Here is a 24590-nt window from a genome sequence, read left to right on the forward strand (position 1 = left end):
AAATATTATTTTGGGAAGAAATACGCTGCTCAAAAAAATTATAGTATAGAAATATTTTAGTAAAAGATTGACCAACTTTGATTGACAATAACTCCGCTAAGAATCATTGTGGGATGGCGACCATTTTTAAAAAATGAAAGCTAAAAGTACACACGCGCGCGCGCGCGCACGCACATACAGAGACCGTACATTTCATCAAACTCGGCAATTTTTAATATAATAAACATAGCCCTATATCTATAGAGTTGCAATGGTGAGGTAGCATCAAATTTATAATCTAGAAATATTATCTTCAAGTAGAAATTTCAAATTTTAATTACAAAAAAATGTCATCAGCATACGATGATTTTTTGCAGAGTTATCATCAATCAAGTGGACGAAGCCTCGTGTAACATCATGTTGTGTCCGAATTGTGCCGAGTTCTAATGTAAGACATAAAATAGAATAGTTTGTTTAGTGATCTAAACTTAAGTCGTAAAAATAAATATATAAACCGTATGTCAGCTTGCTTCATAATTTTTCATATTTTAGTCAAATAATTTATTGTACTTAGAAAATGTTACACATTTCTCAATGTATCGTTATTCCGTAGCATTTATCGAAAAATGAATAAATACATCGGTTTATTAGATATTTCGGATAGTCGGGTGGTGGATGAGCGGATGTCTACTGTAAATGCATCGTATTTTGTTTAGGTATTAAAAATATAAATCCTGCATCAACTTGTGTTACTGACATTCTGCGAATTCGGACATCGGCGCCTTTGTCTGTTACACAGAATCGAAACTTTTGGGTTAGTTGTTATTGATTGAGTAATTAATAATGATGTCAGATTTCTTACGCTAGATGTCTCACACGTGCCAAATGACATGGTGCACGCGTACGTAAATCTGTGCTATTTTCTTTTGTTTCGACTTCGTCTCCGATTTTTTAGTTGATGAAAGTTTCTTCTTTTCTTTAACTTTGTTACAGAGACCAAGAATGAACACACCACAGTTATGGGACCAATGCGATATCGGTTCTCGTGAATCGAAAGCGTAACTGGTACAAGCCATAACCGATGCACCTTGTAACAGTTATGAATCTTTTTCGGTTCTTCATATGTAACTGTTTCAAGAACCGAAACCGATATCACAACTGATTTCAAGCTCTATACAAGATGCTTTTAAGAATGGCCACGCTGCATTCACGCCCCCTCTTATTCAGGTATATATCGATTTTCTCACAGGTAACGGAGTAACACAGTCGAGTTACTCCTAAGAGACCAATTGCCTCGAACTAAATCGCGCTCAGTTACCGATGCACCGGCAAACAGGGCGCGCAGTGGTGTAGCTGCACGAGGTTCGCATCTAGAAAATCAGACGACCCGATATCACAAACGGAGAACAACGTAACGTAAACGAGAGGAAACCAAGACTTCGACGACGAATTACAATTGCCTTTGGCAGAGATTACAGTGCCGTTAGTGTCGAATCTTTTGCGAATCGTACAACTTAAAATCTGAGAACGCGTGAAGTATAGGACACGTACAGCGTATTGTGATTATATCGTAAAACGACCGAGAAGATTTGGTCAGTTCCAAAATGCAGTGACCAGCTGCAGGCAAGAATTAAAATATTTCTGGGAGAAGAAAGACGGACTCGTGGCTCGCCTCGAATCGTTTTGTTTGATCGAAACTGGCGGATGTCTCGGCAAGTCGCGGGAGATCCGATAGATCCCTCCACAACCTAACATCCAGAAAGAGGGAAACAAAGGAAACAGTGAGAGAGTATAGCAGCCTTCCAATCAACGAAACTGGATATTGATAGCGTCGAACTTGCACTTGTCTAAATCCAGATACTCGTACGTATCCACTTTGACCCAATCGAAATCACCATTTTGATCACTTTACAAATAATAAAAGTTTGAGGAAAAATTGTCGGATGTACGTTGCACGATTTACAACAGGGACCATTGTACGGTAACAATAAATTTTTTGCAAGTAGAGTAACTACAAGAATTTCATCATAATTTCGCTTTTGTTTTCAAATAGAATTACAGTTTTATTGAAATAAGAATAAGGACTTGTGATACGAGCAAATTCATACATATATAATAATTAGAGTCACGAATTTTTCGTATAGATTCAATACTCTTGTTCAAATGGTTTCATTCATTTTTTCGTGTTATGTACATGCTATAAATCCATGTTTACATGGCAAGATAATTTATATATGTATATAAGTCTATATTACATTAATGATCTAAATGAAAAAACTGATGGCCGATTAGTATATTAAGTAATACAATACTCTAATTTTTTAATATTACTGTGGCAAAATCATCAGTCTTAATACAAAGTGAGCAATTGACGCATTGAATATGTATAGACATCGTTTACATATTCGCAGCAAGAGCTGATAACAATTATTAATTACGCAATAGTACAGTTTTCATTTTACAGTATCATTTATTTCATTATAATATCGAAAATTATTCGAATTATGAAATTCGAGTATTGTATTAATAATAACTACCAATATTTTCATAATAGTGACAAAATCGGTCTTCCAATAAAAATTTGTTGTAATGAAAATATAAAAAAACAATTTGTTGTCATAACCTTGAAATAGTTTGAGCGAGCTAGGATTTCACTAAACCATTAAAACTATAAAACCAACTTGAACGTTTTGAAGCTTCTCTACCCGTAAAAAACCCGTAAAAGAATTTTGCTATACAGCTAGTAGCTAACAATTTCTTCGTTGCTTTTCTATTGTTTGGGAAATCTTCGAAGTGAATCATTATTAGTGTTCAAATATAAATATTTAAATATTTGACTTATTAATTATAAAGCATGAATATTCAAATTATTCCTTTGAATGAAACGTTTACTAACGCGTATTTTAAACGACACATAACTTGCATCGATAGCGATATAGTAGGTAAACTCAAATAAAAATAAATATCCCAATTATGGATGGAATTGACAAGCTGTCTGACTATTTTTAGTTTCTGTGCCGTAATTTGAATTAGTCTTGCTGTTATCAAGAATCAAATTTAGAAAAAATAATTTCTAGAAGAGATTTTTATGAAAAAAGTGGAAGTTTTTCTTAAATATGAAAGTTAAATACAGTAATTATGACCATTCAAAGATTGTAGTTTATATAACTGAAGCGATTGAAAAAAAAAAATTCTCGTTTTTTATTGGTTAATGTTTTTCGTTAATAATTTGTTAACGATGCCCCGCCAAAAATTTTTGTTAAGGAAAAAAATTTTTGCTTCAAATGACCTTAGGTATCCTCCATTTCCGTATTTGTAGACTTTTTTTGGGATACCCTGTATATTAGGATTGAAGATTGTTATTAAAAAATGTTTACAGACAACACAAGTCACATTGGCATTTCAAATACTTTACTTATTACTGATACTGGAAGAAATACCGAAGGGAAATGTGATTAAGATTGAAAGGGCGAAAAAAATGTTTTTAAACGAGCTTGCATATATGTATATGATAACGTCACGTAATAGTCAAAGTCAGGATGAATGTAGCAACGTCTAATAACTTGACTTACATACGTGGAGTTTTTAATACCAAAAATAAATTGGTATAGATACATTTAACACTTAGCCGACACTATCGACACTACATTAGCCGACAAGATAGGAATATCCGAGAAATGGCAGTATGTTGTGTCGTGACAGATATGTATATCTTTCCTGCTTACAACTTGTTTAGCATTAGCTATTTAAATTGTAATTTTAGCGAAAACTAAAATATATTCGTAAATTTCAATATGTTTATAATCTCCTGAGGTTAAATTGAAATAAAACAAACAAAAAATATAAATAACTAATCTCGACTAATAACAATTCAGCCACAAACAATTTTTTACAAAGGTGTGCATTTTGCTACAAAAAATAGATTAGGAAACAATCGCGGTATTGCTGTTTAATGTGCAAAGTACATACTACTATGCGTCGTTCATTTTTCTTGCAATACCACGCAACAGCAGCAATTTGAATTTTGAAATTGTATTGATATTTGATTGTTTTCCAAGTATTTAGCTTATGATATATGTAGTATATGTTTGTATTAAGTGAATGAGTAAATATAACTAATAAAATTGTTCATTTTATAAAATATAGCCGTCTTTTTGATCCAATATTTTAACAACGTCACTCCATTTTCGATGGCGACGCTCTGAAAAGAGGTCGGCACAGCTGACTAGTTAAAAGAAAAGATTAATTGACTTAGGAAAAACAAAAGGTCACCTTGATATCTCAGAATAAAATGAGATACTATACATAAATCAAATTATACTCGTTCGATAGCTTAAATAGCTACATAATTCAATTACAAAGTCGATACATTTAAAGATACCGAATTATTCTAGGTAATAGTTTTTACTGTCTCACCCTGTATCATAATATGTTTGCCATTTCAAAGCTAGTCATGTTTTCCTGTATCATCATTTTCTCTTATTAAGAGTAAATAATATATTTAAAGGCTACATAATTTTAGTCAAACTGCATATTGAGAAAAATTTATTGTATTAGCTGTAAAAATTAGAAATTTATTTATAAAATAACTTTTTACCCAACGCATAACACGGTACACATTTATCGTCTCAAAATATTGGCAAAATAAAAGTAAAAAGAACAATATTTATTCAGTACTTTGCCATTACTTCTGATTTTGTTCTCAAATTTCCTAGAAAATATTAAAACATACACTTCTCAAGTGTCTCTCAAACGAACATTAGAATGCGGATCTTTATGAAAATACTTATTTACGTCGGTCGGTTTACGAAAATTCAAATAAAAGAAAAGTTTTCCTCGTCACCTAAGAGATTACTCATCGTAAAAATAAAATAAAACTATAAGACCTTATTAATTTATTCCTTTCCTGGCCATTCAAAAGCAGTATGTGTCAAAGAAGCATAAAAATCCGCATTCTATTTATGACGGTCGACAAGTTACTTTAAAAGTTCCAGTATAACGTATAATTCGTCTGTAATATAGATCTAGTCCAGAAGTGTTGAAATACTTATGGAGGATAGTGTGCATACGCACGTATTGAGACACAGTCGGATTGGATTTCTAGAGCAGGCGGACTGACTCGCACGAATCCTTGAATCCGCGGAATCATACATAATGACACGATAAAGGCGCGTACGTTCGATTGGCAGTTCGCCAACAAGATGGTTTTCGATCCGGTCGCCGAAGAAGAAAAGAAACGCTTCTTTGGACAGAGTTATGGCGCTCATCTACCCGGGTAAGGATAAGGCTCAATCGCGGCAGCGCATATCAAGCTAAAATCATTAAAACGTGATTTTACTTTACATCAGTGTTATTTATGCACTACTGATTACGAAATAAAATTATTTCATACGTTTTTAGTGTCGTAGAATTCGATCCTAATAACGATTTTATGTAAAATAATTTTGTAAACAATTTTAGGTACTCGATAAAAAAATAAATTCTTTTATATAAAATTAGTTATCAGAATCGGCTTCGGCGACCCAAAAAACATATGCAACTGTACAAATTATACAGCAGTAATTGCTAATCAGAATTCCAAATGTTCAGTGACTTCAGAATAGTAACTTCATCCTAGGTATTTTAAATTGCAAGAAATGAAAGTCGAAGTAAGTTATTTAAAATGTATAGATTTATTCCTCGCCAACAAAATTAAATATAAATAACGTTCCTAAACTCATTGCTCGCCTAACACATATGTATAAATTTAATTCTCGTTTAAGAAAACATCTGACAAAGCTTCATTACTGGAATCAGTTTCATTGTAGTCCAAATCATCACATCTTTGGTCTCGTGGAAAATTTGGTGAAAAATGTATTGTTTTAACTTTTGAATTGGCAAAGTCTTGATAGAAAATATTTGTTAGAATATCTTAAGTAATTTATACTGAAAATCTTTAAACAAAATCATGATCTCAATTTTCTCAAAAGGTATTTTTCGGAAGATTAAAATATGGATACCGTATTAATTGTTACATAAAATAGGTAAAAGAATTAATGTTTATAAAACTGTTCTCAATGTATACTTCCGTTTTCATATTTCTGTTCTCTGTTGAATGCATATTTCCATTGATTTTGATCGACATTGGAAATATTTTAACAAACTCGAGTAATCGGATCAAAAATCTATTATAGCGTGCACGCCTCTAATATTTTATGTATACTATCTTCTTTTGCATATTTCTCTTTTTCTCTTCATTTGTTTCATAATCCGTATACAATAAATCTGTAATAATAATAACAGAAATAAAATTTGATTCGAATTCAGATTTCGACGATTTTATGCTGTTGTGCACCGTGTTCGCATTTTCTCGTTTGTTCGCGTTAAAGGGACTAATCGGATTAGCAGTATTATATCATCTCCAGTTAATTGTCTCGAGTATACACGCGATAACCATTGGGCAAATTCCTTCACGAGAAACGTGGTGTTTCCGGCGAAGCAAAATCTCAACAAAACACCGGTAACTGGTACCGGTCCTGACACCGAAACGTTTCGTCCGGTGATTTCGGTGCACGTCCTTTGCTCGCCCGCGGCGCCAGTTCTGGTCGATCGTCGGTTTTGCGTGCTTGTCGATCTATTCGAAACAGAAACTTCTGCATCAAGGTAACGTACGTTTCCGAGATAACGATGTGCTCGTTTTAAACGCGAATCCCACGGATACAAAAATCGAAGTACGCCATTATCGCACCCCCAAACAGGGAATTTGTGCCGTGCCACGAGATCGCAAATAGGATCGATTGCATCTCGACGACCGAAGGTCGTTTCGCTCGAGTGCCGCGGATCGAGAGGTTTCCGCTCGATCCGGACGATAATAATATCCAGGCGCCAGACGATCGACGAACAACGACCGCTGGCCAATGATGGACGCGTCACTTCGCTGATCGTCATGGCATCACGTTTTGATTTACTAGGTCACCGTCACCGGTAGTCCGTATTTACAGCTCTGCCAAGCTCATTGTTTTAGAAAGCAGCTGTTCCTCGCAATCGAGTAAAATTCGAACACTCGCTACCAGACGAAATGTAGACGTGATCGTTGAAGTTCTGCAACAAGTGATAGCTATCAGTCGTAAGAAAATCATTTCCGAAGGTGACACGCGTGTTCTAGTGGGGAAACTCGTGACTGGAAAGAGAAGAGAAATAGTGTCGCAACGTATCAGGAAAGTGTCGGTACTCGTCTTATTTATAATAAGTAACGGAAATTGATACAGTAACATATTAGACCAATCAAGATGATTTTTAAAGGTCTTCAGCATACACTAGTTTATTAATATGACGTCACTGTCGATTTGTACGGTGAGGGTACATTTCAGACAATCACGTTACAAGTAAAACAATTCAAAATTCATTTCCAAGCCTCACCATATGATTTGCAATATAACGTAAATTTGATATTAGGTAGGAAAATAATGATTTTCAAATATATAATCATTGTTTTCTAATAAAAATAAATAAATTATAACGTTCGAACATACAATCATTATTTTTTAATAAAAGTAAATAAATTATTATTTTTAGATATATAATTATCATATTTAAATCAGGATGAAGAAATTATTTTATAAATATATCATCAAGGACAACATTTTAAACAATATTCCCTGTGCATTTACTCGTCACTCGAATTTAGTGTCTGAAATATTTACAAAAAACTGTAACTGCTATTACATCGAGTTTTGTGTATATGCCCCATGCTGCCCCTTAATTACTGTTTTTACGAATTGTTACGTACGGACCTTTTCCACCGTTTCTTAAAATATCTGTCTCCGTGCAACACTTGAACATTTTATCTCCTCTTCGACGATTTCTAGGCCACTGCCAGAAATTTCCCATAAAGAGAGTCCCCTGCATTAGATGCTAGGCGCTACATAGTTTTTTTCACCATACATTGTGGCCACACGAAATCTTTGGAGGCGCATTCTTGGGCGCCATATTTGTTAAATTTCGTGGTATAAAAGGAGTCCGTTTTCTTCCCTCATCGGGCAGTACGCAACGCAATCTAGGGGTTTTCTTTGAAAATTTCTTTCCCACACCAACCGCAATGCCACGTTCGTAACCTATAAACTCCACGTAGGTAATCCCAATCAATCCACAAATCCTTAAACACCGGTAAGAGGGCCATAGCTCTCAGGCACGGTTCCATAACCAAAACATCACACACACAATCAACAAAAAAAAAAACCCTCATCGGGCAGTACGCAACCAAAGTCGGCAGGGTATAGACTACGTATAATTCTCGTCAAAACTGCCAGGCTGTACGAACCCCCGCATTTCTCAGTGCGTCAAAACCGAGAATACCGGACTTAGGTACCGCGTTACACTATAACACTTCAACACTTGTAATAGATTCAGTTTTCTGTAGAATATACTTTAGTATTTTTATATTGAAACTTAGAGTCAAGTTTATTCATCATCCACATCCTTTTCTCCCAGTTGCTAGTATCATATCCACCACGGTGTACCTTTACCGCTCGAGGTACACCAATTAAAGAGTTACGAGGCTAAATTTTCCTTATTCCGCTCGTAGGCCCCGGGCGGTGAAACAGGCGTCGGCTCATCTACGAGTACCTTTCCTTTGGGTCCCGGTGGTGAAACAGACATCGGCTCGTCCACACTCTCCCGTCATTGTGGGTCCCTGCGGTGAAACAGACGTCGGCTCGTCCGCAATTGTTCAATCCTTATACCCTCAACGCCACAAATTAACGAATCCTCGGTCACGCACAACTGCCTTATCCCTCGGCTCGTAACAGAATATAAACACGCCAGATGATCTTTCCAAAACAAATTATAGAAACCTAATCCAGACTAAATTTTATAAATTTACGAATGTAATAAGCATTGGTTAGGTCACAATTATTTGTTTTAAATAGTTCACCCGTTACATACAAGATCGCATACTGTTCCAATGTCACTGTTGCAGAAACAGTAAATAAACGGCAACACTTTGCCGCAGCACCTAGTAAGTGAGACGTATACATGTACATATGTATAATTATATATCTCAGTAACTATACCATATTCTGATTTGTTTCTTCAGAGAAACATTTTTCAAAAAGTTGCGCTGAAAGTAGTTGATACCCCATAATCGCTAATAAACTTTAATGTCTAGTGATATACTAGAATCCCCTGAGAGGAGACAACGGACTGCAAAGGATTAAGTATACTCTATCAAAAGAACTACATCCTAGACATATACAGGATATTTTATTTAAATTGAAATTGTAAAAGAAACTCGCAGACTCATAATTAAAAAGAAATCTAACCTTGTTACATGTACTTTGGTATTTGGAGTGGGGAGTCAAATGACACTAGTTTCTTAGTGTATGACAATTTTCAAGGTTATTTCAAGGTCATTTTGTTTTTTTTATCATTAACCTATAGTTCTTATTTCGGAATCATATTCTATAATATTCATATATGTATACATATATCGGATGCAAAGCCCATTAACTCTTACTTAAAACAATTTTTAACAGAAAATCAAAAATTTTCGAAAAATGGTGGATCGTCTTAAGGTATACTTAATTATCTTCTATAAATCTAATTTTATAAATTTTATCATTTCTTTTTATTCTTTTTATTTTCTTTTTATATCATTTCTTTATAAAACGTCAATTCCTCTGTACACTCTACGTAAAAAATTGTTAGGGTATCATGATAAAAAAGAAAAGAAAACTTCTCCATTTCATTGCAAACATTTTTGATGATATTTTTTATTGTTTTCATAACTGCCTTTCTTCGGTAGTTACAGCTGCACTCTTTAGATTTATTGGATTACGCGATCATATCTTCCGCTATTGCAGCAATATTGGAAGATAATTTAAACGCCGTTATGAAAACATTATCAGAAATATTTACAATGTAATGGAGAAGCGTTCGTGCAACCTTTTCAATAAAAACATTTTTGAAAATACTGCGGAAACTAATAATTTTTTGCCATGATAACCTAATCATTTTTTACGTAGGATGAACAGATGAATCGATCTTTGCAATAAATATATACATTGCCGTTTAAAGAAATGATGCAATTGTTAATTGTTTGTAATATGTATGTACAAAATTTCTGAAATAACATGAAAAATGTCATAAATGTTAGGTTTTTTAAATAATGCACACAACTTCTATAAGAGAAGTGCATTTTTATTTATAATATTTTCTGCAGAATCAACACACAATGTGAGCGAACGAACATTGAGCATTATTTTTGCCTAAGAGAGGATTTAATAACAGTTAGGTATTTTTTACGGTCTCCGGCACTGAGCTGTTAAACATATTGTTACTCAGTTCCATCTTTTGTAAAAATGTTGTTATAATCCTGAATGCGTTAAACACCTCTTTCTACAATTTTGGAAGCGTTGAAAAGAAGTGCAATTTATTACATTTTCAATATCACGTCCGAAAGGTTCTGCAGCGGCCATTGGAAATGTAAACCTTATTTCAAACTTCATTCATCAAAGATTACGTCCTATTTGGTTAAAAAATAGTAGGAATATAAATAGTAATAATAATAATAATAATAATACATAAAAATAATAATAACTGAAAAAATGACTTTCCGGGCGAAAATTTCAAAATTTCATGGTCGATGAAGGTCGCTATGCAATTGTCCAATTGACCTGAAATTTTGTACATATCGTTTTTTTTTATTGATTGTATTGTAATGATTTTATTGTCATTAAATAAAGAAGATATTTAGGCGGAGTCCTTTAACTGAGTATACGGTAATCTTGTAGTGTATTAAAAATAACATTTGTGTAACTTACGATCATTAAATCATTAATAGCCATATAGCGTAAGTCACTTTCTTAAAAAAAAAAAGTAGTATCACATCTCAGTGGAAGAGTATGTAACTCAATCAGTAACTGAGTCAGTATCACAATAATGGAACTTCATTACTCATTATGTTACTGTTTGTTTATTACTGAAAAAATATAGATTTTATTTTAAGTTATAATGACATAATTACTACTCCTTTGCTTTATCTTGTTACAATGAAGTTATATTTTTTATTTTATACTTTGTACACACTAAAATCCAATTGTTACATGATTCACTTATCAACTAAGGGGTTCATATATTACCTTGTGTTAGTTAATGCTTTATTACTCATCTTAAATTGCTAAATGAATCTTATTATTTTCATAAATAAATAAATGCTGGTATCAGTCAAATTTCAGCGGTTTAGTTAATTAAGTCGTTGATCCATGATTGATATTGCTGTTGCCATTGAAAAAAAACTAAATAATATCTAACTAAATTTATTTAAAAGAATATTTCATGTATTGTAAATTTCAATACATTCATGAACTGTTCTGATTTGTTGCCATTTTGTATAAAAGTACTTGGTCTTAAAGTTGAATTGTTATAGCAAAATTGGTAATCGTTCGTTATTTATCGCATCCATCTTGTTGATTTAGCTACACCGGACATTGTCCTACTCTCAAGTTTCGAGTCGGAAAACGCTTTGGAGCGAGCACCGAGGAAATCATGAAGGTTGGTGAAACAAAGAAAATGATCTCCTTTTTAAAAGATGTTCGTACTGTTTCTATAAGCGTATATTGAATTACGCAGGAATTGCTCGAGAAGAAAATCCTCAAGACCGGCCCTTATAGACCGAGTTCAGGAAGGATTGAACCGAACGGAATAATACTATGCGAGAAGGATGACATACGGAGAGATTGGAAAAATGAGGCGCACCTCTTCAAAGCACCTCCGTACATATTGGGATACACGGGTAAACCATTCGAATATCTCGAATGGTTTAAGGGAGTATGCTCACTCAAAGATATCAAAAGTCATACATTCTTCCCCTTCTCTTGTTTTATGTAGTTATTAAGCCCTTTAGTACATAAATAAGCAACATTTCTAAACAAGTTGAAGCAGCCGTAAGAGTTTAAAACAGTTAGAGATTTTGACTGAAGTAGTTACGAAGAACTAAAAAACTTTCTACACTGTTATAGGTAAACTGCGAATCTTCATGCAAAATAGAAATTATATATGCTAATAACGGGGGACAGGAGTTCAACATAAAAATACGCGTCTTCTTTTAATAAATTTGATAAGTTGAAATTAATGTAACAGTTGTGTGAAAGTCTTTAAATATTTTCATTGTTTCGTCTACGATCTATTAATTTTGTCTATAAATGCATAAAGTCTACATAAATCCACAGTTCATACAGTTTTATGACATCCTGTATGAACATATAAAGATCATCCTATGCCAAACGGACACACTTTACAATCAGGGCTCGAAATTATCGAGCAAACGACATCCAAATCGCGAGAACTGCGCCTCCTAACTGTGTGTAGTAAAACTATACATGGCATATTCGAGGGTTATAATTATTTTAAATTTTTTGGGAAACCTGCAAAGGTTTGTAGTAGATAATTCTTTACAAAAGGTTTTTTAATACATTTACATTGTTTGAACTCTTCGATTTAAAAGTATCGAAATTGTAGCGTTAATGAAGTTTTTCAAGTCTATAAGTTTCATACGTTTTTGATCCATCTCGACATAATTAACATCAATAAAAATAATAAAACGGAAGTGAAGAATAACATTTTTTTATTTGAGACTTTACTTTCGAGAAAAATCAGAATCCATTAGATTCACATGTTCTAACATCTATAAGAAATAAAATGCTCAATCAATACTATACGTCTTCGTTTAAATCCTCAAATTCATTTTTCTCGAAGACGGTGGTCCAAATGAGAAAATCTTAGTCTGCACTTTCTGTTAATTTTTCTACGTAAACTCAGCTCCTTCTCCCCACATTCCTTAGTAAGTTACAATGATATGTATTCCTAAGTATTTTCATGAATTCTACATAAAACTCCTGTTTTTCTCTATTAAAATTACATTTTAAGAAATTTAATTTTAAAGAATGATAAATTTTCAGCTGTAAAAACTGTTTTCTATGCATACTTTTTCATGATTTCTTTTGCACTTTATCTAAAAGCTATTAAGAAAAAGAAAACAGATACACATTTCATAACTTTTAAATTGTATATTTCTATTTGACAAATGCTACTTAACACCTACAACTTTTAAGAAATGGTGTTGGTCTAAGTGACTCATGTTAACAATCTTGCGCAATTTATTTTGGACAATTAGTATAGCGAAAATACAACGTTTAACAAAATATAAAATATAATGAAATAAAATATGAAATGTCGAATTTTGTAGGGATAGAAAACTTTTAGAGTACAATATTATTATTAATATTGTTATAAATATTTTTATTCGTTATCAAAAAGTTCTTTATACAATTCTTCGTAGCAAAACTATTAACGGTGTTGATAAAGTGAAGTGAATTAGGTAAACATGATTAAAGTTATTTTTAAAAATGTAATTACGAAAAAATACGCGTTAAAGATTTATTTTGTGATTTTGATTATATGTAATGAAAAAAATTAAAATATTCAGTTTTTCTTCCAGCTCAACACCATCTTTCATCACCAGATTCTTTCGTGACGTTTTAGTTATATGTACTGTCATGCAATAATGCATTATTTGCATACCTCTTGTCAAATCATTTTTACCATTTGACATACTTTTTGTACTAGCAATCATTCGATCAAACAAGATTGGATCTTCCATTCCGATTTTACGTGACATTATCCAAGTCATGATTTAAAAAATCTTTGTTGTCAAAGATCTTCATGAACAGATTAGACTGAACATTTATAGTGGTTCATATCCATTAAATAAAACAACTACCGAATATAAGATATAAGAAAAATATTCTTTTTAATATTTCAAAACATTCCTTTAATGTAGAAATGATTTCAACTTGTAAATGAAAATGGACAATTTAGAAAAAGAAGATATGATTATTCGTTCCTTGTGGCACGTTTATATAGTTGCCGATTGTCAACAACTATAAAAAAAGAGTCGCGAGGCTCGAATAACCATATCTTTTCTTTCCCAATTGTTCATTTTTATTTACAACCTGAGAATCAATTAGAGAAAATTTACTCTATATTAAAATTTTTATTTTATCCTTCCAAAGATGTTGCTGAATTTGCAGGTTAATAATCTAGGAAGATCGGAAAGTTAGCGATGCTATTTATAAAGAGTTTGAAAATGATATGTGTTACTACGTAACAAAAAATATGCAGAACTAATAGGTTAAATTTTTTTAAAGAAATAGCCAACTTTTAGGATTATTTCCTCTCTAAATATGGATAACTAGGTCAACCTGTTTCAAATATTGCAGTCTTATTTCCGATGTCAAAAAAGAATATTTTACTCAACAGAGTTTTCATTTGCCTGACAATAAATTTTTTGTACACGTGAAAACTACCGATTTTTTAACCGGACATAAATTCCATACCATTCAAATATTAGCATTTTCATTTACAATTATTTGTTTATGTGAAAAATATTATAACAAAATTATTACAAAAACTTACAAAATAAAATTTATTGGTTATCGTACAAAAGTTCTAGAAAATGCATGCTTCTTGTATCTTCCTGAATGGGCATATCCTATTAAACAATTTCTTGATTTTGCTCGTCACCTTTTGAAGTTACATCGTTGCACGGACACATTAAGATATCTTGAATCGTTCAATTATAGGATATATTCCTGGATTTAATAGCAGGTACGGCCTGTCGTTTATGAGAGCTGTGGAAGAAGGTGGTAAGGAATGGCGTGAGAATCAAAGCAAATTAAGAGCACGCAGAGATCTAACGAGAGCGCGCGCTGAGAGGCGCGATTCAAGGAACCTCGTGTCAAGAGCGAGAGAGGACAATATCGCCCCTCTCAACGAAGTCGATCATACTCACGATCAAAATCTAGTCACGTTCAGTACGTTTCTTGCAACCTATTTCTTGATATTGAATTAAAGCTATAAGAGTTCGAATATTTGAATTGATCGAAGAGATCAAACATTAAATTATACTGAACGTAATAAATAGTAGACATGCAACATCTTTAACTCGATGAGAATATTAAAAAATACTATAAATTTACTTTTCATATAAGACACTTAGATTTGGGAATAAAACTAGATTAATTTGATCAACATTCATTGCAGCGTATATGAATCGGAATAGAAAAGATCTAGCAGTAAGATCGCACTGTACTACCTAAAAATCAACACTTAATCGATTCAAAATTCAAACTATTTGAAAGTTCATACTTCATTTACAGCTTTAATCTCGATTGATGACCAGTTCCAGCCTGTGCGAACCTAACTAATCAAATACTCTTTGCAGGTTACGAAATTTCTCCCGAAAGACCACCAATCGTTGGCTATACAGGTCATATACCAGGAGCAAAGGGAGAGGTAGCACTTTCCAAAAGATACGCTCAAGCAGCGAGAAAGGGGCTCGAATTGATTCGAAAAGAACGCGAGGAGAGAAGAGCCAAATTATTAAATGCAAATGGTTCATTAAACGTTTTCGACTCTGATCAAGTTTATCCATCTGAACAAACATCGGCATAGATTTTCAATTCTACTCGCAATCGATAAGCTGAACGAAAACTGACAATCTGTTTCTGTGAACAAGAGAAACGTACATTCAAGATGTTCCCAAATTTGTTTCCATGTGCTCACGACAAAAATTCAATGGAACACAATTATTACATCTACGATTTCTTAAAAATATTTTCCGAGTGGAAATGTTTTTGAAGAACTGTCTTGGAGAATCGTATAATCCGCTATTTTTGCTTTGGAGCGAAGCGAAATTTAGCGAATCTATCTAATTCATCGGATTTTCGAAGTAACATCAGCACAATAATTCAGTGTGAATTCTAAATTATAGCTTCGTTCGATTCGATATCTGATTCAATAATTGTGTTCGAAGAATGTAAAATTCTACAAAAATGCGTAAAACTATAATAAAAAGAGTATATATTTAATAATATACCATCTATTCTCCGTAGCATTTAAACTTGTTTCTTCTCTGGCAATCTGCTCAATCTTTCTACTTCCATCTGTACAGCCATTTTCCAATATTCCGTAGTTAAAGTGTTTGACCCATGCGACAAAGACAAAAATCTGGCTAATATCATCAACGAGTGTAAGTGATCGATGCTCACATTTTTATGCGTTTGTCTCATCTTCACGAAATCGTCCTGAACTTCCTTGAAAATAAAAGAAAACAATAAAAAAATATTGAAAGTAATGCGCAAAATTATGGGGTATAAAAAGATAGCACAGTACTGTTACCTTTACAATCTCTTCGTCAAATTCAAACTTTGTGCTTTTGATAAGTTTTAAATATTGGCGGATATCCACCAGTCGGTTTTCATCTTTTAGATATTGTACCGCAATTTCTATGACATGAGGATAAACGTCCTTTGATTCCGTGTCTATCTTTAACGCTACTTGATTCTGGCACTAAAGCAAGTGTGCATATTATTTAAATCTGGTTCTTTATAAACAAAGTTGAAATACATAACTCTATTCTTCAACTTTCTTACGCACGGGGATAAATGACTTGGCCTCCGATAATATTAAAACAGGAATGTCCGTTTCATATTCCATCTTATAAAATTTAAAGTCGTACGTTACTTTCTGGAAATTGATTAAATCACAGATTACATTATAGTTTTCCCGCCCAGCCGGTGACACTTGACCTGTGGTTAATCCTGTTTCGTCTATTACAAGATGAGTATTATCACTAAGTTGAAACAGCCCGCTTGTCAATCTATTACAATCGTAGTCTTTTCTATAAGCAATATAAAACAAAAACATATACACAGTTTGGCTTATATTCAACCATCAAAAAAAATTTTTTCCAATACATTACATTTACTTACTTCGGCGATAACGCTAAATCATTTAAATTTTCCAAAGTTATTTCCAACAAGTGACTTTTTTCTACAAACATCGTTAAAAATCTATACAAATCTTTCGCAAACGTATTGTATTTACTAACCGAAAAATGTGTTAAATTTAACGGATACGTCCCAAGACAAAAATAATCTCTTCTCATGTATCTAAAAAGGAATAATTATTCTATAATATTGTTTAATTGTTTCATGGTAAAGCGATCATCTTTTTCCGTCCATGTCAGAAGTTATATTCAGTTTAAAATATTTATAATTAAAAAGTAAAGAATCTTAAGTCATTAATTACTCAGTATTGCATTCAATTTGATATAACTTTTCTATGATTGAAAATTTACAAGTGCATTTTATTTTGATAGAAGAAAATGACAAAGTTTAAACATTCATATTTTATAAATAAGTTGATAGTCAACAGTAGTTCCTCCTGAGAACCAAATCTTAGACATCAATGTTAAAAAATGATCGATTTAATATGTACTTATTATTAAGTAATTTTGTACAAACATCTACCTATAAATACCTACATTGACGAAAGTAAATGACAGATTAAATAATCAGCAGCTAAGTGATCTCCAAAAAGTAGTTGACTTAACACTAAATGAAGGTTACTGCGTATAAGTTTCGCTTTAGATATAATATCTGGAGCTCTTTCAATTTCTTCTTCCACAGGCTGAATTAACTTAACAGCATGTAACCGAGGAACTAAAGATGTAGGAGGATGATGTACATTCATTTCAGCTTCTGTCATTGTCTCATCTATATTGCAAGTACTTAGTAGTGGATCTAAAGATACAAAACCTATTACTTCAATAATCTGGTTCAACTTCATAGCCGCATCTTCATATATCTGTAAATAAACATGTATAAAATTATTACAAAAGCCTTTCGATGAAATGTACAAATGGTTACAAGTTCTACTATTTTTCAAATAACAGGAAAGAATTCATTATAACCTTAACAATACATGCTATACCATCATCCACTGGAATTGGCAAATTTAATAGATATTCTTTTGAGACTAAGGTTTGTCTATTCTCATTGTGTTCTACAGTATCCATTTTTTTACTTCTTTCATCTAATGAAATTTTATCCTTTTTACAGACTGGTTCAGAACAATCCATAGATTCATAATCATTTTGTTCAAAACTTCTTTTAAAAGAAGTGGCTGTATTTGAGTTCTCATAATATGGTTTCTTATACTTTTCCTTTACCCATTCATTTAAACCAGGCGTTGATATAATGACGCAAGTATGTCTTTCAGCACTGCTGTTTTTTTCAGAGTTAAACAATATCTCTTCATTTGTCTATTAACAGTATAAATTAAATGAAGTTTTTATTAAAACAATAATATTAAAAGATGTAGTAATTAAAAGAAATATATTGAATAATTAAAGCTGTTGGTAGTATTATACATGAAATAAACTGTTCTTCTAGTATCTCACACCTGTAACTACCATTTATATTTACTATAAGCCCTGACATTGATCCAAAGTGTCCATAGAATTAAAACAAGAATCATTAATTATGTCAAGGGCTATAAAAAGGATATTGTTTGCATAAATACCATGCATCTAGCGAAGTCTGCATACATTCCACATCTAGTTTCATGTAAACCAGATTGAGTATTTCTAACTTCATATCGTTGAAAATAATATTCAGGATTATGCATATCCTGAATCATCCCTTGAAATCTAACCAACTGTCGGTCCTTAAAATAGTGTAGTGGTACATAATTTAGGGAAGGAATTTCCTTCACAACTTCAGAATTATTTAGAATGATGTTACACGTTGAACTATTAGCAATGAAGTATTCAGGTGTCCAATCCGATATTTTAAGTGGTGCTAAAAGAAAATTATTTTTCTACATCCATATCTCAATTTTGATAAATTAAAACTCCTCTCTTCATTTATTATTCATAGTTATTAATTAACAGCTGCACTTACGAGTCATGATAGCGACATCCAAAAAAGACGCGTAGTTATTTAACAATCGCAAATAACCTTAAATATGGAAATGTTATAAAAGCGCGCCAGAATTGCTTAATTGAGAAATTACAGGCGGATAATTTTATGAAAGCAAAAGCTGAGAATCCTCTTCTTTTATAAAAAGCCTATAAAATAGACTTACAATTGTCGGCACTGTTAATACTGACGCAGTGTTAGAATACGGATATGTACAGACATTGCATCTTATGGATTTTTCTGCTAAGTTTCCGGTAGCTTTAGAGAGTCTAGAGCAGCGATCAGAGCTCTCAGCATTCTTATTGCTTTACGACTCTCTTTCAGAAAAATACGAGTAGGAGAATTACCCGTCACAAATGGGATTGGGTGATACGAATGAATTTTCATTGACAATACATTGGAATCGCCCAATCGCATTTGTAAAGTCTCCTTTCCACCACATGAAAACAGATTCTGAACAAAATCCCTAACACCATTGGTCAAACTAAGCTACCAATAGACACATCAAATTCCGCGAGTGGTCAGGATGCTATGCTCTGACTGGCTGACGATTTACAGCTGAACAGTGCTGCCCTCATAGTCAATGACAAAAAGAGAAAATAGCGAATGAGCAAGACAATACATCAACAAACCCACATGCGAAAGTAGTCACGCCACAATCAATGCAGCTTGTCTCACTTTACCGAATTTACGGTCTCACTCTTTTCGCATATCCGTACACCTGACACTCCATCTGAAACACACGGCACGATATTCGACTTGTACTTTTCGCCTTGTAGAATTGTCAACCACATTTGCCAGCGAATTTGCAAATAATACTCCATGTACATTAAGATATGTTTCAAATGTATGTAATACAATATTTCGACAAGATGAGCAGGATATTATAGCCTAACTAATTATTTCATTGCCCTAAATGTTAGAGAATTAAATATTGTTCGAAATATGACCCATTATAATATATAAATGCCATTTTTAAAAATATTCTGGTCTTTTGTATGAATAAATTTGATCATGAAGATTTTAAAACTATCTACTGTTTATTCTGTGAAAAGAACTGGCGATAGATCGGGTGAATAGAGTAGATATTGCAAAGTATCATACTTTTCGATTCATTTAATGCGATGTAATACAGAGTTTGAAAAGAATACTTGTTGGCAAAATATGACGCTGGCGATACACAATAAGACTGTGAAGGTCATACAATAAACAACAACATAAAGTAAGCTAGTAGATCATGCAAATCATGAAAATCCGACATTTCATATTCAGGAACCTAATAATGTAGACGCGCACATCTCCGCCATTTAACTGTGCATCTAATCTGTCAGGAATCCTATCTCAGCAGTGAATTGTCAGCCAATCATGGCAAATATACCAACCCTCTCTCCTCCCTGCAACAAAGCAGGTCTCTTCAAGTCCCTCAGAACCTAGAACTTCAAGCCTTAGAATGTATGTATCTCAAGTTTGCAAGACTATCCATTCGCAGCACGATTCATTAACAAACATAAGAGTAGAAATCGCTTTTTCTGATTAGTTGATGTTTCAATATTAAGACAGAGATTAGATGCTCAGTAAAATGGTGGGAATAGTAATTTCTTCTTAATTTTATCATTTTGTTATAATACAGTGATATTTCATATTTAATAAAGTAACAAATTTTACTAATTTCCGAATATACAATTGGTTTTTGGGAATATTCACGATATTACTTTTTAGATTTTGGGACTGAATTACTACTAAAATGTGGTATAATAAGGAAAAATTAGTACACCTTTTTCACTGTAAAAATATATGAATAATTAATTGTATTCATTTACAGATACTGGTTACGTAAAAGAATATGATTTGTATGTTGATATGTAAAGTACGTTTGAAACAAAAATATTTGTATATTATAGAGTTATTCGGTTTACTGTACGCAATATAAGTTACGAATAGTTGATAAAAACAATAAAGGAAAATTAATTCTTAACTTCTACTTATAAAATAAAGTTTTCACGCATATATTATGTCGCGCATATTATTTCTAATCAGGTCTCCGAATATTTACATATTGCAATCTTCACTGGAATCTACAGACTTTAAATCTCGTTGCTTTAATTTAACATACTCTCCACCCATAGCAATATTCGGTTCTACAGATATTGCATTTGCTATTTTCTGATCTGACAAGTACATATTAACTTTAATCAACGATGACTCAATCAAATCAGTCTCAGATTGATTCGCAGTTGATTTAGATTTATTTGTTAAAGTGCCATCCTTTACATTTTCGTTCTGTTTTGAACATTCGTCTCGATCATCTTTTATGGTAGAATTGCTTACTAATCCTTCCGTATTTTTACCAAAAATATCACTTGTAACTTTGGTATCAGTTTCTTCTAGATTTACATGAATTTCACGTTTGTCACGTTCATGATCCTCTAAAATATCCCTTCGAATTGCTTGAACATTTTTTTCGGATTTATTTGTTAATACAATAGAAATATTTTCCATCTTTGTTTGATTTCGCATTTGTAAAGCAATGGGTACAGAATATTCGTACTGTGTTTTTCGATTTTTGTTGTTTATACCTGATGTTTCTTGCAAGTTAGTAACAATGCTGTCAGGTATTTCGTCGTTTTTGAACAGACTTTTACTATTTTCATTTTTATTATTTGCTAAATCGTTCACAGATATAGATTTATGGATTCTTCGTTTTATTAAAGCATTTAAAATAGGACCTTCTGGTAAGTCTCTTGAATAGATAGGTTCCTCTTTCACGTCGTTATTTGTTTCTTGATCAGCTACTTTATTTCGAGAAGATTTATGATTCATATTTTTGGATGGCAAAGCATTTTCGTTTTGAACGTTGATTTTTACATTTTCATTACTTTTCAATAGTTTCGCTGCAACGTACTCATTATTTCTCACCTCATTAAGTTCATCTTTGGACTCCAATTTTTCAAATTTTGATTTCCACGCTCTAGCATTATCATTTTCTTCTGTTCCGTTTAAAAATTCTTTATCATTACCAATCTTTATAGTTCGAGAAATGTTTTCATCTTGAAAAATTAATTTGTTATTAACAGTTTTCAATCTTATTTCATTTTCTCTAGGGGCTTGCACATCCTTTATTAGTCTTTGCCCTTTACTTTCCTCTTCATATAACTTAAGATTTGGTTTTACAAGTTTTTTTTTCGTCTCTGCAACCAATACATCCACAATCCCTGCATCAACGGCTAATTCTGTTTCTTCTCTCTTGATGGCATCAGAATTGATAAGATTATCATTTTTTTGTGAATCATTGAAATTTTTCTTCAACTCTGAAACAGTATCTTTGTCTACTGTTTTTATTGTACTAGAGTCTACAATTTCAGCAACATTATTTTGCAATATAGTTTTTGATTCATTCTGTAAATCCGCGTTTAACGGTTTTATTTCATTTACATTTCCAACTACTGGAAGAAGGGTAACTACTACATTTTCGATTGGCTTTTGTGTTTCTACTGCCGGTTTTTCTGTGACCACAATACGTTCTACAGGAATCGGTGGTTCCTGACGTATATCTTTCGACTTTAGGTTTACTGATTTATCAAGAGCATTTAAATCTGGTAACTGATCTATTTTCTCTAAAAAGTTATTGTTTTGAGAGATTATATCATTATATTTAACATAAAAATCATTATTTTTACAAAACATTTATATAAATCATTTTATTATACCTTTAATGTCCGGTAGAATCTCGTGATCATGAGGAATACTTGCTACTACATTAAGATCATCTTTATTTAAATTTAATGGTAAATTACTAATTTGACTAAGAGGTTTGCTTGTTGTTATTAATACTTTCGTATTGCCAGATTCTTCCATTGCATACAAATTGGCATATGTGCTCAGAATCATAATGCAGATGCCAATAAATAAAATCACCTAAACAATGGACATAGATATTAATAATACAAAAAATTAAAGGCAATAGAATTGATAAATTTGCTTAGTGATCTTACTTGTGCTAATAGTCTTTCATTAGTATGTTTACTACTGATAGATATGAAGAATATTGCTGGGAATATTAAGCATATCATGACTCCAATTGTGGATCCCACCAAACCAAGAACAAACTCTATATTTGGTATTAGGATGCCAGTAATCAATGAAACAGCCACAATTGCTATAGTAAGACATCTAAATCTTGTTTCTGGTAAATAATTTGTAGACGATTCATGAGCATACACCTGTAAGAAATTATATAAATACTGAATGTTATACTATTTGTATTTTATGTAATTACATCTATACTAACCCTACGAAATAGGAGGGAATTTAAACTTGCACGGCATGGAAAAATGACTAGAGGAAAACTAAATGCAATGGAGAACACAAATCCCATCTTGATCATTTCAGATGACAGGCTAGGTTCAAAACTCATTAGCACATTGCCTGTAAATTGAATGACAGATAAATTAATGGTACTTAGAAGAATATTATACGTTTTAAATCTTTCACGTACCTGTAAAAGGCTCTGTACAAAATGCAATATATCCAAAAAATCCAACACACAAATAAACAACGGTACATATATTTAATGCACCTCGTACAACTTCATTCATTTTTTCTAATGACACATTTGGAATGCTTTCATATATCTCAAATAATTGAGTTTGACAAAATAAAGCCATTGAAAAAATAGGTATACATTGCAATATACCAGAAGGTCTCCAATAGTATACATGTTCGTACCAATCTCCTGCAAAAATATGTTGCGTTGACTCTGTCACTATCTGAAACAAAAAGTTGACATATATTAATTATTGGAATGTTTCAAATGTTATACACAGCGAAAGAAATTATTTACCTTTAATACAAGACAAAGGTAGAAAATAATTGTTGCAGTACATAGACTGGATAAGCTATCAATGTTTCGAAGCAATCCCAAAGGTAAAACTATAAAAATACTTGCTGTTACAAGTAAACTAGTTCTAATATTTTCTGGATTTTTGTTTATTACTTTCCCTACAATTTGTGGTCCTAAATCACCCATAATAACAAAGAAAGCAATGCATGTTCCCACAAGAAATCCAATAATAAACAACTCCACCAAAAATTTTCCCATTTGACCAAATGCGTGAAATGCTAGAAGTTCAAAATTTCTTCGCCTTGACATCACAGCTGACTTAAGAAGAAAATGACAAGCGAGTCGTGACAGGAGGCTACTTATTAACAAAACCAAAGTAGCCAATATAATACCACATTGTTTGAAACAGAATGGCATGGCAAGAACGCTTACACCAATGATACTGTTTGCAAGAGTCATAACATGTGATAACTGAGAACTCATTGTAATAAATTTGTATGAATTTAAACAGCTTCTTTTATAATGAAATTTTCATTGATTAATCTTTCAAAATTGTTCAGTTTTTGTATATAGTTAGATTTATCTCATTCGTATAAATAATATTTATGCTAATTGGTGGTAACGATGAATCTTCATACAAATATAAATTATAGTCAATCACGCATTATTTTCATATTCTAATACACAAAGTTGTTCAAATATAAGGTTAGAACTACTGTTTTGTCATTTAGTTTTTTACCACCAACTGAACTACGTATAGAACTAATAATATAATTCATTATCATATTGAACGTATCGAAGTTACGCTTCGATCGTTATGGTTTTGATAAGAAACTGTTTTGGTATTTAATGTTGTACAAAAGCATCGAGGAGTTTCTCGACTTTCCAATACTGCCACCATTTTATTAGAACATGACACGCGCTCCATGTAGTAACCAACAGCCGCGTGGAGAAAAAAATTAACACACTAA

General features: G+C 32.4%; 3 protein-coding genes across 7 annotated transcripts; 1 reads left to right on the forward strand and 2 right to left on the reverse strand.

Moving 5' to 3' along the window:
• The first annotated feature begins 1285 nt into the window (after window positions 1-1285).
• On the forward strand, window positions 1286-15914 carry Ip6k (Inositol hexakisphosphate kinase). 3 transcript variants are annotated; one of them, XM_078184442.1, is made up of 6 exons: window positions 1286-1842; window positions 5002-5254; window positions 11433-11508; window positions 11587-11749; window positions 14598-14828; window positions 15239-15914. In XM_078184442.1, the coding sequence occupies exons 2-6, from the start codon at window positions 5181-5183 to the stop codon at window positions 15466-15468; spliced, it is 774 nt and encodes a 257-aa protein (XP_078040568.1). In that variant the 5' UTR covers window positions 1286-1842; window positions 5002-5180; the 3' UTR covers window positions 15469-15914. The 3 variants fall into 3 exon arrangements, with proteins under 3 accessions (XP_078040568.1, XP_078040570.1, XP_078040569.1); XM_078184443.1 differs by lacking the exon at window positions 1286-1842 and adding an exon at window positions 1875-1960; XM_078184444.1 differs by lacking the exon at window positions 5002-5254 and having other exon boundaries at window positions 1287-1842; window positions 15239-15911.
• LOC144471880 (mini-chromosome maintenance complex-binding protein) lies at window positions 13228-19091 on the reverse strand. 2 transcript variants are annotated; one of them, XM_078184439.1, is made up of 10 exons: window positions 18946-19072; window positions 18762-18818; window positions 18382-18659; window positions 17771-18121; window positions 17342-17664; window positions 16788-16967; window positions 16453-16696; window positions 16195-16365; window positions 15893-16109; window positions 13228-14645 (listed from the first exon to the last, which is right to left on the reverse strand). In XM_078184439.1, exons 2-9 carry the CDS (start codon window positions 18766-18768, stop codon window positions 15912-15914), a joined length of 1752 nt encoding a protein of 583 aa, XP_078040565.1. In that variant the 5' UTR covers window positions 18769-18818; window positions 18946-19072; the 3' UTR covers window positions 13228-14645; window positions 15893-15911. The 2 variants fall into 2 exon arrangements, with proteins under 2 accessions (XP_078040565.1, XP_078040567.1); XM_078184441.1 differs by lacking the exon at window positions 13228-14645 and having other exon boundaries at window positions 15968-16105; window positions 18762-19091.
• A 326-nt stretch (window positions 19092-19417) lies between these two features.
• LOC144471879 (uncharacterized) lies at window positions 19418-24519 on the reverse strand. 2 transcript variants are annotated; one of them, XR_013494344.1, is made up of 7 exons: window positions 23620-24519; window positions 23275-23545; window positions 23068-23204; window positions 22772-22999; window positions 22487-22694; window positions 19884-22393; window positions 19418-19512 (listed from the first exon to the last, which is right to left on the reverse strand). XR_013494344.1 is itself a non-coding variant. In XM_078184438.1 (6 exons), exons 1-6 carry the CDS (start codon window positions 24100-24102, stop codon window positions 20829-20831), a joined length of 2892 nt encoding a protein of 963 aa, XP_078040564.1. In that variant the 5' UTR covers window positions 24103-24519; the 3' UTR covers window positions 19881-20828. The 2 variants fall into 2 exon arrangements, 1 of the variants encoding a protein (XP_078040564.1); XM_078184438.1 differs by lacking the exon at window positions 19418-19512 and having other exon boundaries at window positions 19881-22393.
• Between the last annotated feature and the right edge of the window lie 71 nt (window positions 24520-24590).

Source organism: Augochlora pura, chromosome 6, assembly GCF_028453695.1.
Source record: "Augochlora pura isolate Apur16 chromosome 6, APUR_v2.2.1, whole genome shotgun sequence".
Taxonomy (NCBI): domain Eukaryota; kingdom Metazoa; phylum Arthropoda; class Insecta; order Hymenoptera; family Halictidae; genus Augochlora; species Augochlora pura.